General features: G+C 32.6%; 1 protein-coding gene and 2 long non-coding RNA genes across 3 annotated transcripts; 2 read left to right on the top strand and 1 right to left on the bottom strand.

Annotated features, from left to right (window-relative positions):
- The first annotated feature begins 7,992 nt into the window (after positions 1-7,992).
- LOC129951995 (uncharacterized) lies at positions 7,993-9,810 on the top strand. The gene is made up of 3 exons (XR_008782255.1): positions 7,993-8,197; positions 9,090-9,337; positions 9,395-9,810. It is a non-coding gene; the product is annotated as an uncharacterized LOC129951995 (long non-coding RNA).
- A 50-nt stretch (positions 9,811-9,860) lies between these two features.
- On the top strand, positions 9,861-10,353 carry LOC129949997 (uncharacterized). Its single transcript, XR_008782075.1, has 3 exons — positions 9,861-9,980; positions 10,067-10,187; positions 10,243-10,353. It is a non-coding gene; the product is annotated as an uncharacterized LOC129949997 (long non-coding RNA).
- Positions 10,354-15,639: 5,286 nt separating this feature from the next.
- LOC129951896 (eukaryotic translation initiation factor 3 subunit A-like) lies at positions 15,640-16,872 on the bottom strand. Its single transcript, XM_056064252.1, has 4 exons — positions 16,693-16,872; positions 16,172-16,629; positions 15,824-16,111; positions 15,640-15,765 (listed from the first exon to the last, which is right to left on the bottom strand). Exons 1-4 carry the CDS (start codon positions 16,803-16,805, stop codon positions 15,659-15,661), a joined length of 966 nt encoding a protein of 321 aa, XP_055920227.1. The 5' UTR covers positions 16,806-16,872; the 3' UTR covers positions 15,640-15,658.
- Between the last annotated feature and the right edge of the window lie 1,382 nt (positions 16,873-18,254).

Here is an 18,254-nt window from a genome sequence, read left to right as displayed (position 1 = left end):
TCAAGAGACCTTTCTCTTTTAGACGTAGAGTCCTTGTTGTAGCAAGTATGCTTTTATCCCATTCGACGCTAGCGGTTTGCTGCGGTGTCTTTTCAGCCCCCGATATGCACCAGAGGCCTTTAGGATTTTCGCCGCTTGCCGCCTTTGTCTATAAAGGCTTTTGGAGAGTTTCCCCTTTCCATTTCTGGATGTACTCTCATTAGTAGTGGTAGGTCCATTTTTCACAACCCTGCCTCTACTAGAATTAGGTATCGCTACCTTCCTACTCTCGTTGCTATCAACAACAGAGGGGGTCCATGGATTGCCACTACTCCCTACTCTGTGTTGGCCGCAGGAGATACGGCAACAGGATTTGACGCCAAACTGCCGCCCGGTCCTGAAGAGATACCGGTCTCATCGTTTTTTCATTTTTATTTTGTTTGTGACATAAACGTAAGCCTTGTTTATGTGGAAATGGGTGATAATTCTGGGAAGGTACAGGTTTAAGAACGTCCTTTATTTTCAGGACTGGTCTTGAGAAAATTCTCGAGAATCATTGACCTTAATCAGCTTCTACCACTTGTGAAGTTCGGCGTTTGGAGGAGAAACAAAAACTTGGTATTTTTTTGTGATAAACCTAATCGTCAGTTGTGAGAACGGAATAAGTCCATTTTGCAAAAGTGTTGCAAAACACAAAAAACTGAAAATCATCTATATTTTACTTCTTTGAGATGCAAGACCTGTAGATAAAATGAAGATCACGTGAATTTTAGTGGAATGAGATAAAAATTTCGTTTGTAGCCGGTTCTGGAAGCCAGGTATAACGCCTTGAAAATGTTGGACTTATTCCGTTCTTGCAACTTATGGTTTGAAATTTTAAATAAAACTCAAATTTTAATGAAATAAATACATAATTTATTTAAAATAAAACTTTAACTGATAACAAAATATTTAAGTAATAGTAGAGATTATGTGATTGAAAAAAAGTGGTATAAAAAAGTTTTATCCTTCGTTTTCTTCATCACCTTCAGAAGCTGTGGTTGGCCATGTTAATATAGTTAGGTAGAACTCCTTCTTGTCGTCTTCTATATACGATATGATTTTGCGGACATCCTCCATATTTTTATGGTTTATGGGCAGTAGTGGCGAGGCGTTTTTGGAGCGAAAATTGGTGTCAACCGTCAATCCATTCCGAAGCTTCTACGCGCCCTATAGATGTTGGGCTGCAGGCCAGATGTCTGTATTTAGAAATCATAAATATGGAAATCCAGTATATCATCAGACGAAATGCTCGTTGATCTAAATAATCCATTTCGTTTTGCGTTGGATATCATTGTGTTGTATTCGCAGGGAGTGTATATCCGATCAGTTCTTCCTATAAGCGTTTTTGCTATCCCAAAATTCCGATTACATTGCAGGAATGAGTGACCCAGTACAGGAAAGTACTGATGAATAACCTTAAAACTGGAAGAATGTTACAAGTGTGTTGTTCCTGTTTTGCTCTCCACACGCGTCACTAAATACAAGGAGTTCTTTGATAGGAGGTTTTGAATACTCTTCCACAGCAGACTGCAAACGTCATCAGGTCCTCGCTTTGCTATGCCAGATTTTCCATTCATTACCCTTCCAGTTCTAATGCTTTTGTAGGGCACTCCGCGTATGCGGTGTAACCTTTGGGCTTCTTGCTTATATAAATGTTTTCTCCTTATTCCTCGCTCTTACTTGTAGATGGTACATAACTGTTAGAAAATATTTTTTTTTCCTAAAAGAAAATTTTGTTAGAAAAAATACATGTCACCGCTTAAATGTTACACTTACATACCTTTAAAACCTTTAAATTACTGTTTTTCAAAAACTCAAAATAGTAAAAACCAAACTAGATATTGATGAAAAAATTACGTCAAATTTATAGCACAAGTTTTTCGCGATCCGGACACTTTTTCGCACAATTTGAAAAAAACATACCTTTTTTTATTTTCTTTGATAAAATTCGTGGGTTTTCCTAATGACTATCTTTATGACTCCCTGTTTGACAAATATTAAATTTTTGGTAAAAATAAACATTTCTCTGAAAAAAAATAGGTATCCAATAGAAGGGTTTTATTACACTTCTAATAGGGCCTGGCATAAATAACGCAACTTCGCCTTAAAGGAGGTAAGATCTTTCATTACATTAACCGAACTTGGGAAATACCAGAACGTTTTCCTAGTGACCTGGCAAAGCTGAATTAAAAAATAATTAGTTTTCCCCTACAAGAAATGATTCCGAGAAAATCTTGAGTCCTGAACTTATCCTGTTCTTCAAACTTGTAGTATCGACGTTTCATTCTAAAATGTATAAACAAACTGGTCCTAGGAAAATGTTCAGTCGAACAGACCTAAATAATAATACCCCATTACTTAGAAAATACTGGAAAGGAAATCGTCACTTATGAATGTACCGGCAAGGCAAGTAGACCTAAATATTACAAAACTTAGGAAATTTTTCACCAACATAACTTCGGCAGCCAAAATAAGTTTTTTTTGCTTTTTTTCGACTTAGAAGAAGCGTCTACGTCTAAAGATAACATCTGCATCAAAAATTGAATATCGAAAAAAGTGGACTTATTCCGTTCTCACAACTGACGATTCTGTCGTTTAAAGAACTTTAAAAAATATGCAATGAATAATTGATGTTTAAGCTGTTTTCTTTCAAGATATTCGATATGTTACGTTATTTTGTTTTGTAAACAAACATGTCAAGATTTTTTTCAAAGTTATACCAAATGTCAAAAACAAATTTCTTAATATACAAAAAAAGTTGATATCTGTCCTCATTCCAACCTAGTTAAATATTTATATAAGGGCTTTAATTTTGAGAGACCCAGTATTTGGACACCTGTCACTTTTGAAGCTGCTATTTTCTGACATTTGAAAAGCAAAAACTACACTAATAAGGTATTGAAACTTTGCAGCAACAGTTGGTAAGAAGTAGATAATTTAATGGGGTCTACCACGATATCTAGAAATTAATTATCTAGAAAGTAAAAATCTCGAATACGAAAATCTCGAAAACAAAAATCTAGAATGGAAAAAATCTCGAAAACAAAAATCTTGAAAATAAAATCTCGAAATGTCAAAATCTAGAAAAATAAAATCTCGAATGCGAAAATCCAGAATGTGTGTTTGAATTTTTGAGGCAATGTTCAAAATTCGCGCGAATTTTAAACATTGCCTCAAAAATTTAAACACGCATTCTGGATAACTTACTTCTCCTTAACAAACTTAAAGTTGACAAGTAAAGTTATCAATCATACAATTACACATTGCTATGCATGCACCTTTCTTATTGTTTGCAAACTATTTTTCTTGCTCAGAAAATAAAATATTGGGTAAACCCTTGGTGGGTAGTACCCGTGTCATGATGGTTAGTGCGTTGGCTGTCATGCAAGGGGTCTTGGGTTCAATCCCTTCCTGTGCCATCTTAATTTAAAAAATTAATTTTCGCAGGTACTGCCTCTTGCGAGGAATTGGCAAATTCTTCAAGAGTAATTCTTGTCATGAAAAAGAGCTTTCTCAAACTAGCCGTTCGTATTCGGCCTTAAATTGTAGGTCCCTTCCATTCCTGACAACAGTACTCGCACACAGGAATGGTTGAGAGTTGTAAGTCACTAGGCCCTGGTTCACAACGGACTGTTGCGCCACCCCATTTGATTTTTGAAACTGATGTATTTGTTTTTTATTGAGTTTTAACTGTAACAAAAAAAATTTGGAATTTTTATTTTTTTTCATTTCTAGATTTTCGGCATTCGAGATTTTTGGCATTCTAGATTTCGTCATGATCCCAATTTAATGTTGTTGTGAAGCATTTGTAGCCGTGACAGTCATCTGGCCTGAATCAGTTTTCTTTGTTTATGACAAAAACATAAAAATCTATTGATTTCCTCAAAAAATAAATTAAAGTTGCTATAAATATTTAAATGAAACCTCTTATTTGAAAAGCTTGTACATAAGTAAGCTAAGCTAAGCTAAGCCAAAATCCTTGGAAACAGTAATCTGCCCCTTTTGGCAATGTTTATCTGGTTAACATACGTCAAATGAACATTGTTTAAGAAACCAACTTCTATGATCAAGTACGTTAAACAGGTACTGATAAAAATTTAAGTCAAAATTCTTAGTTTTGATTACTTAATTTTAGGTCATGTTATATACATTTTTAATAACCTTTTTCATTTAATGTTGACAGGTGAAAAATGACAAGTTTGTCAAAACAAAACCTTTACGTTTTGTTTTAATTTTCATCGTTTGTCGACCAACTTTTTGATATTATAAGTAACGCTGTTTAAAATATCACAAAAATTCCAAAATCGTGTTTTATTATTAAAAAGTGAAGTGCATAAAACATAATACAAAATTAGACTTTTAAAATGTATATCACTCTGAATATGAGTGTACTTGAGTTGCTTTTAGAAAAAAAGACATTTTGTTCACAAAATCACCGTCAATACTTGACCTTAAATGAGTTTCCTGTAGCAATATATACTTGACAATTAATTTAAGAAAAGAAAAGATGATAAGTATTATCCTACAATTGTACAAAACTGTCAAATTGTTTATGGAAAAGATTTTGACAGTTGTCAAGCAGTAAATCAACAAATTGTCACTTGTCACCTAAGGCAATTGTCAATGTTTATCCTAGCCGTTCAAACACTGACATAAACAATTCTTTTTTTGTAAGAAGTTAATCCTTGAAAACCTGACAATTCTCCAATATTGTAGTGTAGTCGGTAAAGAAGTAATTCTCTGTCACAAAGGATACTGTTGAAATATGTACTCATATTTTAAAGCAAAACCAATTAAATTTACGTCTGACTAGCTTTTTATTTTAAATAGTAGTTTGTCCACAAAATCTGTTTCTTTGAAACAACATTTTTGTGCTTAAATAATAAATTTGTACAACTTGTCGACGTTATCTCTTTGAAGCCAGTGCAGATGTAGATTGGCAATTATTTATTCAATTGCAACTGAACTACCTTGCCTCTGAATAAAGTAGTTTTTCTCTCTCTGGTCTTGTTTTTCTGTTTTTGGTTGCTTGATACTTATTGCACATAACTTAATGTACAAACCAAGAAAAAGAAAACTAGAGCGAAAACTTGTTAAAATTTCAATAAATACAAACAAATGAGTATACGCCACCGTGTACCACATTTTACGGTACTTGCATATGTTTTTAAATTAACAAAAATGTGCTCCACAAAAAACTTGTTAATTGGTTTACTCTGTTCACTAACCCAACAAGTTATTTTTTTTAACATAAGGCACTTCCACCTTTAAAAAGAATTTAATAATAACTTGAATTTAACGGTAGCATGTTTTTTTTCAAATTCAAACAATCAAAAATGCAGTTTCCATAATTTGCATACTGCCTCCCATTTTTGCCTTCAAAGAGCTTTAACAAATGCTCCCAACCATATATCATACGCACAGTAACCAACCCCACTTCTCTTAAGCCCATATCACACCAAAACCAAACCCGCAAGCAAACCCCACTAAACATCTAACTCCGTCCGTAGTTAGTGTGAATAAAAACAGTGGAAAAAGCCCATGATGGTGAATAAACCTACAACGTACTCTGCAACAGCTTCTATACCGACATGTTGTGCCTTCGTACAACTTTCTATAGTCATATAATATGCACAAAAAGTGTATACCCACCATCAGGGTAAGTACACTTGAGAGTACTTGCTCGTGTACTTGCTGTCATCAACATGGGTACTCAGTGTAAAATTTGCGTGCTTTTTTATCTGTTCGCCTGATACCTCTCAGTACACTCTGTTACTTAGTGCCAACCACGTTTCCCCACATCGAGCCGCGTTGTACCGACTGTGCCGACCACGGTTCTTTTTTTTTTTTTTGGGGAGCCACCACCATGCCTTGCTTGCCATGAGGAGAACTTGTGCAGCACATTGAAGTTACAACAAGCCCAACGTCAATTATATTACGAACTACCACCACACTTCTTCTTCTTCTTCACTTTATTTTCATACAACAACTAAAAAAACACCCTGGGGAAGTGTAAAGTAAGTCGTGTGATGTATTCTCCGCTTCTTCCTTTGTTGCCTTTATCATTCTCCAGAAATGAAGAAAAAAAAAACAAAATAAAAATAAAATAAAACAAAACAAAGAATGTAAAACGAGAATAATATTTTATTTATCAATTGAACTATAATACCGATACCAAACGTAAAATGAACTCAACTGAACCAAACGAACGGGATTCATGACCGCGGAAAAAGTCGCTTCCCCACTTTGGGGGGCCACGTCAATGTAATCCACCAAGAGCTCTGGGGTGCACTCGCACTGCATGTTTCAGTTACATCGGGACAAGGAGCTCAGAGATTTTGCAACGATTTTCGCATCTGAGAAATGCAAAAGTCTTCGAGAAGCGCAACCGTCTTCCTCCCAACAACCGTCAACCAGCATCCTCCTCCTACTTCTGTTGTGATGCACGATGCACTTAGCACTGCACGGGCACGCCGAGCGACGACGACGTTTGTTGTAATCCATGTATGGCGCTGATGGCTATTGATGCAATCGAACTATATTACCCACAACACAAACACACCGACTACGTCATATTGCAGTGCAGTATAAATAATAGTTGCAGATCGTGCAAACACCGCTAGTTATCCCCCACATAAGTTTCTAAGTTACTTTACCTCCAAAGACCACACGAATCTACAAATGCATCTTACTCCTAGGAACGCTGCGGCGCCGTGCACTGCCTTGCCTAGTGTGTATAGCCATCGAACCAAGACACAAAGTGGGCGGAGTGGTGGTGTATTCTGACTGCTGCAGTGGTATTCGATGACGACGAACGACGACGTCGTTGAGTTCGAGTCAAGTCGAGTGGATGATGCACATTTTGGCGCGTTAGCTGAACTGCATTCAGAAGTTTAATCGAAGTGCATTCGATGCACTTGCTACTTAGCCTGAGTGACTGGTACCAAATGTTGAGGAAGAAAAATCATGTGGGATTCTTGTAATTTTTTTTCATTGACTGCAAGTACTCGAAAGTGCACCACCGTACAATTTGGGGTTGAGAAAAGTGTTATCTGAAATATTTTTGCTAATAGACAAGATACACCAGCCTATAGGTACCAAGAGTTTTCCGAAATCACCTATACTTAAAGCGGGATATACTTACATAGCTTAAAATTTTCCTTAGACTTCTCCTATGATAATCTTTGTTTCTGTTACAAGTTGCTTTTAAGTTTTCGTGTTGTCGTCGACGACGCACGACGTCTTGTCGGTCGGTCATATAGAGTTTTTCTATTCAATTTTCATAGAACCTATAACGTCCGTTAGATGGCATCATAGATGCTTAGATATACACTATTTTGTTAATCAGCAGTTTGGTGTTGCAGTTTGTTAGACACTTGTACCCAACCCACGTAAAAATAGTTGTTGCAAAATGTTTTGCACTCTCAAGCCTCATGCAATTTACATGGACTGATGAGACGGAGGGGGAAAGAAGAAAAAAATTGAAAAACTGTGAGAGGTGCACCGAGCACTAAACAAGTACGACAAGTGAGTGCACTGCACTCGAACTGCATTGCAGTCGCAGTGGATTGCAGTGCAACACGCCACCTGGGCCGTTTGTTGTCTAGATTTTCTGAGAACTTGTTCCACTTTTCTATGAGTTGACCATTGAATTCTCAACAAAACAGTTTAAAAACTACCGTACCATTTGAGATTGAAGAGAGATACCCTAGGAATAGTTTGATTTAATAAATAGTTCACAAAAACTATGAAATAACTTTTTGTTTCTTTTATTATTAGAGTCTATTTTCAAATATTAACTATTGTTGATCATTGACTATTTTTAACAGAGAGAAAAAAAGATGATAATAAGGAATAAGGAACTTTTCCAAAAGCATTCACACACACAAAAAGAACCTAGACAAATCATAATTGCTTAAAAAAGCTATTTATATTCATAGTGAAGCCATTATAGTAGTCCCGGAGCGGCGCAGCGGTGGCGTTTTCATAATCACCCTCCATATTGGTTAACTAACACAATATGAGGCTTTCAGAAGTCCAAAGTCAAAGAAAAACAAACCGCGTGTAGGTATAATGACATTTCAGTTGTTGTTTTTACCGTTGTGTGATGAGTTTACGCGCTTCAAAATAAAAGCTAAACGTTCGTTGGTTGCTTCTCGCGCTGTTGTCGTTGTCGGTAAGAAAGACAAAAGTGTTTAACGCCTTGTGCTTTTTTCTGAAATCCTCATCTTTTATATTGGAAGACTGCAAAAACTTATGCAGTGGTGCCTAGGAAAAATGTTTTATGGGTGTCATTTGATTAAGGGGAGACACTTCAAGAGACATTTGGGGACTGATTACATAGAATTTGTATTAAAGTGTCAACAAATCTACGGATCTTGGAACTTATGTACATATTTCTGGATAAACAGGGAGAGAATTGTTGTTATACTTTTTTATACAAGTTAAGCACAAGGATTAACATCTTGGTTTATTAAAACTTCTATAGTTTGTCAAAAAAATGACATATTAATTAGAAACGTCACTTTCAAACAATGAAATCAATTTATACGAATATGAATATGGGGATTATAAAAGTTAGGAATCTGGTGGTGTCACGTCGAGCAGAGTAAGGCTGAGTGTAAAAGAAAAGGGATTTAAAGCTTCTTTTTCTCATCACTTCAAAGAAGTTTATTGCAATCGAAGTTTGTCAAATGGTCCAAAAAAATATGAAGGGGGGAGAATGTTAGGTATTGACTTTTAGTTATTAGATTGTTACGAATTGACAGCTGACCAACCAACCAACTTTCAGTTGGAAATATGTATATACATTTTTTTCATTTTGAAAGCGAAACTCTTTTTAAAATGACTTTTGAATATGAAGGTATAATAATAATAATAAATTAACTACCTTTTGAAAAATATAGCCTACTTAACAAGTTTATCACAAATAACTTGATTTAAATGTATAAAAGTGTAGGTAAGGTAGATGTTACTTTTTCACTTGAAAAAATGTTAAGATTTATCAGAAATTCCAAGAATTTGTATTGAACTTAAACTTAACTAAAAACCTACACTGGTATTTACAGTGGAATTCCGATTAAAAATGAACTCCCATCCTTCCAATTCCAATATCACAGCCACAACACAACCGACATAAGAGTGACAGTCAGAAAAATACATATTTCTATACCAACGGAATTTAAAACGCAAGTCCAATAACCTGCCTGTGCTGCCTCAATGAATACCAAACCAAACCAACGAACGCTTTATCTACCTTACCTACAGTGAATGTGAAATTTACACAGAAAACAAATAATAGAGCTGAGTGCGCTCTGTGAGATAATTTTTTAGTTCTAAACACAATTTCCATTGGGTTTTTTTTATTTTCCAGAGTTTGCGTCTTTCGATGTTAAGTTGACAGGCAATCATAAAAATAAGGCTATAATCGAAAAAATGAACATCGAATAAATGGCGAAGCCAAATTTTAACGGAAAGCTGTTGTTTTTAGTTCTGTCTGACAGAACAGATTAAGCGGTAACAATTGTGAGCAGTGAGCAAATTCCCGCCAAAGAAGAAAAAGATTTAGTATAGATTCGAATTGAATATGACGACGACGACGACGCACGACAACGTGAGAATGGAGGCGATGAGGCGATGACGTGTATGGAAAGAGAAGACAACTTTGGAAAGTATAAAACAAACGCAAACGCTGTCGAAATAAAGAGAAACGATTTATATTTATTTTAAAATTTGTAACAACAACGTTTTAAACGCTGGTTTTTAAATGTTTCAATGCATTTAATAGCAAAACACGAACACGAACAAATTACCTTTGTTTTAAGCTTTATTATCGTCACTTTCTAAGGAACTTGTTTTTAAATAAAAATGAAGGTTTTAGATTTTTAAATCATTAATAGCTATGTAGGTTCTGGTCTGGATTTCACTTTCAATCAAATCGAAATCGAAATTGAAAAACAGTGAGTTTAATTTTTGTCTTTAAAACCTAATAAAATCTCCTATTCATTTGACTTTAATGATTTTGGGATGTTTTTAAATTCAGTAGAAGTTTGGAACACCTAAAACAAATGTAATCGTTTGACATTTGATTTCTAGAACCTGGAAGTATGTAAGTCTTTGAAAGCGAACATTTCAAAAGGCATACCTGGAGTTTGAAGGACCTTTGGGTATATTATTGATACAAGTTCTTGGAAATATTTATTTTTTATTAACTTCCCATAGGAAGTTATTGTAATGGGTCCGATTGGTCAAATTGAAAATTTTGAAATTTCTCGACGTTTCAAGGTCCCTAAAGTCGAAATAAAAGATTTTTAAAAAGATGTCTGTGCGTGCGTGTGAACGTACGATCGAACGTCCGTACGTTCGCTACGTTTTTTTCGTCGTCCATAGCTCAAGAACCAGAAGAGATATCGACTTCAAATAAATTTTGTTATACAGATAATAAGTCAGAAAGATGCAGAAAGAGCTCTCAAGAAAATTGCGGGGGTGGTTTTTTTTTTACTATAGCAGTTTAAAAAAAGGTGAAAATTAATAATTATTAAAGCCCAATCAAACAAACATTATACATGAAAATTTTGGTTAACCCTAAATATTTCATGATTCAATGACGCTAGAGACTTGAATTAAATTTAATATTATATTTTGTTGCGTAATACAAAACAAATATATTTTTGTAAAAAAATCCAATTAACGGTTTTTTTACAAATAGAAAAAAACTGAAAAAAATTGTCACCTCGAAAATTTTACGACCAAAATATGATTTCATCTCCAAAACATTTTTGTGCAACGAAGAATAATTTTTTTGACATCTGATAAAATTTTGAGAAAAATCTAATTGACAGTTTTTTTTTTTATAAAAAATAAAAACCTAAAAAAAACATTACTCAAATGTGGTAAAAATTGAATTTGGACTCAAATATCTTTTCAAAAACTTGAGACTTAGGCTTCAAACTTATTTAATCTTATAAGAAATTTTGTTTTAAACATTCTGAAGAATGTTGAAAGAAATCGAATTGACAGTTTTTTTACAAAAACTAAAACCCTAAAAAAAATTAATAAAACGTGTTAAAAATTGATTTTCGACTCAAATATCTTTTCAAAACTTTGAGATATTGGCTTTAATTTATTTTTATCTTTAAAAAAATATAGTTGTTAACATTCAGTAAAGTTCTGAAAAAAATCGAATTGACAGTTTTCTTACAAATAATTTAAAAACCGAAAAAAATTAACAAAAGTTGGTAAAAAATGATTTTCAACTCAAATATCTTTTAAAAAATTTGAGATTATAGCTTCTAACTAATTTTTACTTTTAAGAAATATTGTTTTCAACATTAGGAAAAATGTTGACAAAAATCGAATTGACAATTTTTTTACAAAAACTAAAACCCTAAAAAAATTAATAAAAGTTGTTAAAAATTGATTTCGGCTCAAATATCTTTTCAAAACTTTGAGATATTGGCTTTAATTTATTTTTATCTTTAAAAAAATATTGTTGTTAACATTCAGTAAAGTTTTGAAAAAAATCGAATTGACAGTTTTTTTACAAAAAATTAAAAACCGAAAAAAAAATTAATAAAAGTTGGTAAAAAATGATTTTCGACTCAAATATCTTTTCAAAAATTTGAGATAATAGCTTCTAACTAATTTTTACTTATAAGAAATATTGTTTTCAATATTAGGACAATTTTTTTACAAAAAATAAAATAATAAAAAAAATTAATAAAAGTTGGTAAAAATTGATTTTCGACTCAAATGTCTTTTCAAAAACTGTATAAATTGTTTTTAAACTACTTTAATCTTTCAGAAAATATCGTTGTTAACATTCAGTGAAATTTTGAAATAAATCGAATTGAAAGTTTTTGTACAATAATTAAAAACCTGAACAAAATTTAACAAAAGTTGGTAAAAAATGATTTTCGACTCAAATATCTTTTCAAAAATTTGAGATAATAGCTTCTAACTAATTTTATCTTATAAGAAATATTGTTTTCAACATTCGATAAAATTTTGAAAAATCGAATTGACAGTTTTTACTTGCTAAAAATTTACTTTCGACTCAAATAGCTTTTCAAAAATTAAAAGGATTATTTTATAACTTATTTTTTTCCACATAAAATATTGTTTTCGATATTCAGTAATTTTTATATAAAAATCCAACAGTCCGTTTTTTCATAAAAAATAAAATCTACAAAAAATAGTACGCAAATTTGGTAAAAATTGATATGAGTACATTTAGAAAAACTTTTTAGCAAGACAAATCGACAGACGGGATGGGAAGTTATCAGTGTGGGTCGCATCCCAGCCTCTTTTTCTGAGAATCAAATTAAATAGGGTCACCCAGGCGTATTTTAAACATTTTTTTAAATTAAATAAATTAGTGAAAAAAAAACAACATTTAACATTATCTATGTGAGCAACCGATGCAAATTGCAATCCTTATTTTGCGGCATTTGGAAAGGGAAATTACAGATTTGTTTGATGGGAAATTAATGCTGTTAAATATTTATAACAATTTTTTTTGTTAAACCTGATTTTGTTTCTTAATAGACTTTTCACACCAAGTCCAAAACCCGGTTTTCGCCTAAAACTTACATCGAAAACTCAAGCTTTACATTAATTTTTTGATAAACCACAAGTTTTATATAAAACCTCTCAAAAACTAGTAGCAATTCAAAGTTGAACTAAACAAACAAACCTTTCGAAACATTCAGCGCTCAAATTAATGTAAACAAAACAGCTGTCAAAACAAATATTTAATTTTGAAATAAAAACAAATTTGGTCGTTGTAAGTAATATTATTTATACAATTTCCTTACAAAATAAGAATTACATATGTACATATTTCTTTTTGTTTTTTTCCAGAGTTTTAAACGCTCTTTGTTAAGCGAGAAACGGAATTCACTGGCGTGACAACCCTAAGGACGCGGAAGACTTGCTCATAGTTCGTAATTACGTTTCCAAGGGATGCGTCTTCGAACTCGGCGCCACAAATATGTTCGACGCTTTTGCTTACTAACTGGAGAAAGGCTTTCCGGTAACTTCGTTTAATCACAAGGATTTGGGAGATATGAGAAAAGCGATAAGTGCATTTGTGGAGGAGAATAAGTATGAAAGAAAATTTCTGGTGGAGGCTTAGTCACAGTGGGGAAAATTTGAGCCAAAAAATTCCACAATGTGGGTATCGTTGTTCCAGTGAATAAAACCACAACAGTATGCTATCGCAACTTGATGCTGAATAGCCTGCCAACATCAAGAAGATCATCAGTGCATTGGACAAACCAGGCGAGTCCTCAAAGGAAGAAGCCAAAGGGATAGTCATGGAGAAATTGCAGCCCATCATAACAGCTCCAGTGATCGCTTTGGATGAGTGTGATTTTGGTACGAGTCTGGAACTAGGAATTGACCTTTTCTGCTTCGGCCATAAGGACCTACACGAAATCGTTAAGAATCTTCTCAACCCCGCCTATAAGTTGATCGGACGGCCACAATATATGGCGATTCAGAAGCGAGCTTGAAGTTCTTGTTGGTTAATGTCGTGAGCCCATTCCACCCGTCCCCAGAACTTCAGTTGAAACTCTTCTTCGAGACGCGCTAGTGTTACGTTAAATTCAATTTGAATTGGTTAGAATTAATTTTATTTTCACAAATAATTTGAGAAGAACAAAACTTTTTACTCACTAATTTTTTCATCAATACAAAATTTGACAGCTGGTGTTTGAGCAATTTAAATGTCAAAAAAGAGGCTGGGATGCGACCCACACTGATAACTACCCATCCCGTCTGTCGATTTGTCTTTGTGTACTCGTATCAATTTTTAAAAAATTTGCGTGCTATTTTTTGTAGATTTAATTTATTATGAAAAAAACGGATTGTTGGATTTTTATATAAAAATTACTGAATATCGAACACAATATTTTCTGTGAAATAAAATAAGTTTGAAGCCAATATTTCAAATTTTTGAAAAGATATTTGAGCCGAAAGTAAATTTTTACCTAGTTTTAGTATTGTTTTTTTTTAGAGCTTTATTTTTTGTAAAAAAAACTTTCAATTCGATTTTTTTTTAAATTTGTCTTAATGTTGAAAACAATATTTCTTATAAGTAAAAATTATTAAGGAGCTATTATCTCAAATTTTTGAAAAGTTATTTGAGTCGTAAATCATTTTTTAACAATTTTTGTTAATTTTTTGTAAAAAAACTGTCATTTCGATTTTTCTTTTCAAATTTTACTGAATGTTGACAACAATATTTTTGAAAGATAAAAGTAAATTAAAGCCAATATCTCAAAGTTGTGAAGATATTTGTGTCGAAACTCAATTTTTACCAAATTTTATTAATTTTTTTTTTAGGTTTTTATTTTTTATAAAAAAAACTGTCAATTCGATTTTTCTCAACGTTTTTCAGAATGTAGAAAACAATATTTCTTTTAAGATAAAATAAGTTTAAAGCTAAAATTTCAAGTTTTTGAAAAGATATTTGAATCGATATTCAATTTATACCAACTTTGAGTAATGTTTTTCTAGATTTTTATTTTTTTATAAAAAAAGTGTCAATTCGATTTTTCTCAAAATTTTATCAGATGTCAAAACATTATTCTTCGTTGCACAAAATTGTTTTGGAGATGAAATCATATTTTAGTCGTAAAATTTTCGGAGTGAATACATTTTTTTTACAAAGGTTAGGATTTTGCCGGACTTTTGTATCACGTTACAATATATAATATTAAATTTAATTAAAGTCTCTAGCGTCATTGGTTAATGAGATATTTAGGTTTCACCAAAATTTCCACCATTTTTTTTAACTGCTATGGTAAAAAAACCACCCACACAATTTTCTTGAGAGCCCTTTCTGCATCTTTCTGCCTTATTATCTGTATAACAAAATTTATTTGAAATCGATATCTCTTCTGGTTCTTGAGCTATGGACAACAAAAAAAACGTCGCGACTTTACGGACGTACGGACGTACGAACGTACGTACACACGCACACACAGACATCTTTCTAAAAATCTTTTATTTCGATTCTAGGGACCTTGAAGCGTTGAAAAATGTCAAAATTTTCAATTTGACAAATCGGACCCATTACAATAACTTCCTATGGGAAGTTAATAAAAACGTGTAAATGTTCGGTGTGAACGATTTTCGGGTTTTTGAAAAATTTTTGCCTAAAACCCGGTATTGGGTTTGGTGTGAAATAGCTATAAGGCTAAAAATAACATAAGGTGTCCAAAATAGGTGTCCAAAAATCGAAAACTTGGTTTTTGATATTGTATATCTGCAGAATTCTTGCAGTAGTTTTTCTGTCCATAAATGCATTGCAGGCATTTTGTCGGCATGGCTTGTGCAGCTGCATTTTTGAACTCACGCAAAATTTCACTTCATTTTCAATTGAATAGTTTAATTGTAAAATAAAGCAAGCCAAAAAAGTTCAGCTTTGTCACAATTTCTTCAAAGTGAATATCTAATTTTACTAGACTATTCGAAAAGAAGTATTAAGCTATAAATATTTAAAAAGTTGAGTTAAGCACTCATATTTCCAAAATCAAAAGAAAACACAACTAAGTTCCTATTAATTGTATTATATTGTAACAATTCAAAACACTTTATTCTAATGGTTAAAAATGCTTAGGTGAATATTTGTTTATTTTTGTCTGCACCCATTAACGACTTTTTGTAATATCTCAATTTCGTCCCTTATGAAATCCAATTGTTTTTCAATATTGAGTTTCTTATGATATGGATTTATCCCTATAACAAAGAAAAATAGTTCAATTTTTATTACTAAAATAAAAATTCGAAAAGTTACCTCGTCGTTTGCAAAGATCACGATACATTAAGTGAATTCCATCGAACATTCTCTTCTTCGTCAATTCATCTTCAGCAATTGAATCTTTAACGTCAGCGAGAACTTTTTCCCATTTCAAACAATCCGAACGAGCTGATTTGTATTCTTTTTCCATTTGTGTCAATTCATTCATAAAACCGAGAGTTTTCAAAGCTGCTTCACTTGCAATTTTAGCCATTTCGGCCCTCTTTGATTCGATATCCTTGTATTTTTCCTTCTCCATTTCAGCTATTTCTTTTTGAGCAAGCACTAAAATCAAAACATATCGCATTAAAAACTTAAGAAATTTGAGGTATTTCAACAACTCACTTAATGCATCACACCTATCAGTGCAATCCTTCACCGAACTCCATGCCTCTGTTTTGTCAATTACTTCTTTTATGATTTCCTCATATGGTTCAAAACGTTCAACCGTTTCCGACATAATATCACGAAATTCTGTCAAAACTGCAATTTCCTTTTGGAATTCTTCAATTTTACCTTTCATCTCGAGTTGTTTTTCCTGTTCTTCGATGATTTTTTCTTCAGCAATTCGTTTCTTCTCTTCACATTCTTTCATAAAGTCATTCACTTCGGTGAAACGTTTTCGTAAGTTCATTTGCATTTCGTAAATTTCTTCAACTCTCTTGCTATTTAATTTGCCTTGAACTTTTGCATGTTCTAGCATTTCCTGTTGAAGTTTAATCATAGATTGATATTCTCGCTCATTTTGAATGGCTAGAAGCTCGATGCTATCTCCTCCAACTGTATCCCAATTTGGAGGTTTTCTGTACGAAAAAAAATGTATTTAACTTTTTTCAATGATACGACAAAATAAACAATTGTATTACATCAGAAATTTCTTCTGCTGTTTAGATTCTAAATAAAACCCTGGTTCCTTTTCGGGACTCAAGTCGAGCTTTCCAATTACATCAATTCGTGTTGTTGGCTTAAGATTTGGCATGGTTTTAATTTCGAGTGTAACTTTATTTAGACATTCGTCAGCACAATAAATCTAGTAAATGATTCGAGTTTCAGCTTTATTTTTTTCCAAGCCTTAAAAAAACGCTCGTTACCAGTTGGTGTTACGATATTGTAAACAAAACAATCGCAAATGTTGTCATAGTGCTCAACCCGAGTTGTTTTTTAGCCAATAAACCTAACTACTTAGTCCCATGAACTTGCTCCTGCATCCAAATAATTTGTTTAAAAATAGTACTTTTTTTCAAATGCCATTTTTGTATATAACTTTTTTCAATTTTATTCTGAAAATTGTTGATTATTAGAATTCCTTTAGAAAAATGTTGACCCGCTTTAGAGATATCGATATCTGTCGATATTTTTAAAAGTTTTTAAAGAGAACTTAATCTTACATTTACAACAAATTTTGCATAGAATAAAATAATAATGAAGTCAAAACCTTCATTGAATCTCTAGATATTTGAGTCAAAGATCAGTTTTTAACAATTTTGTAGAATTTGTTCGTACATTTTTATTTTTAATTCAAAAGCTTAGACAAATTGTGTCTCCTAAAATCAAAGGCAACGTATTCCACTTTTCTAGAAAACAAAATTAACGATGCACTTTCCATCATTTTTTTGAAATCTATCTTTCAATGTGATTGAAATTTTCAAAAGTTTTCTTATTCCAAAGATATTTTGTTTTGAATACTAGGGTTAGAATCAAAAACAACGTATTCCGCATTTTTGAATCAAAACTACACTATTCCTGTTTTGAAACAAAGTAGCTCTATTCCAGAGTAACTTTTCTTTTTTTTTATTAAAACAAATGTATTCCAAGTTTTGGCGCGAAAATCGATAACTGTCAAACTATTGTGCATGTATTTAATAATTATTTTAGTTCGATCTATTAAGCTGGTAAGTGCGGATGCAGTTTTATAAAACGTCAGTATGGAATCAATCGAATCACCTGTTCTTACAGCATATCAACGCAAACAAATTAAATAGAAAATATACGAAGCGTCAGCTAGCTAGAGTAGAGCGGTAAGTAAATCTTTTCAGGCAAAGTTAAGCATGTTTATCATTTCCTTCGCTATGTAGGTACAGAGGAAAACAATTAACAATAGTGCCTATATGCAACGATAAAGGTGGATCTTATAAATGTAGAAAACTGACAACATTTTTCATACAATATCTTCAAAAGTTTCCCAGGATGCTTTTATTTTAAGCTATTGCAACATTCAAAAGCCTGAACTTTTAAACCAAAATTTGAAGAATGCGCCAAGGAAACAGTTCTCTGTAACTTATTTCGTCAGAACAAAACAAAAACTTACCGTTCAAGTTTGCCAGAAGACTTTTTAAACATTATTGGAGTTACAACAAGTCGAGTAAGAAATATTTGCAGTAGTCATTTCAAAACAGGATCAGTTCCCAATGGGATCCAGGGGGGGGGG

Source organism: Eupeodes corollae, chromosome 3, assembly GCF_945859685.1.
Source record: "Eupeodes corollae chromosome 3, idEupCoro1.1, whole genome shotgun sequence".
Classification (NCBI taxonomy): Eukaryota; Metazoa; Arthropoda; class Insecta; order Diptera; family Syrphidae; genus Eupeodes; species Eupeodes corollae.
The sequence above is the reverse complement of the archived record's forward strand: the minus strand, read 5'-3'. Positions and strand labels throughout refer to the sequence as shown.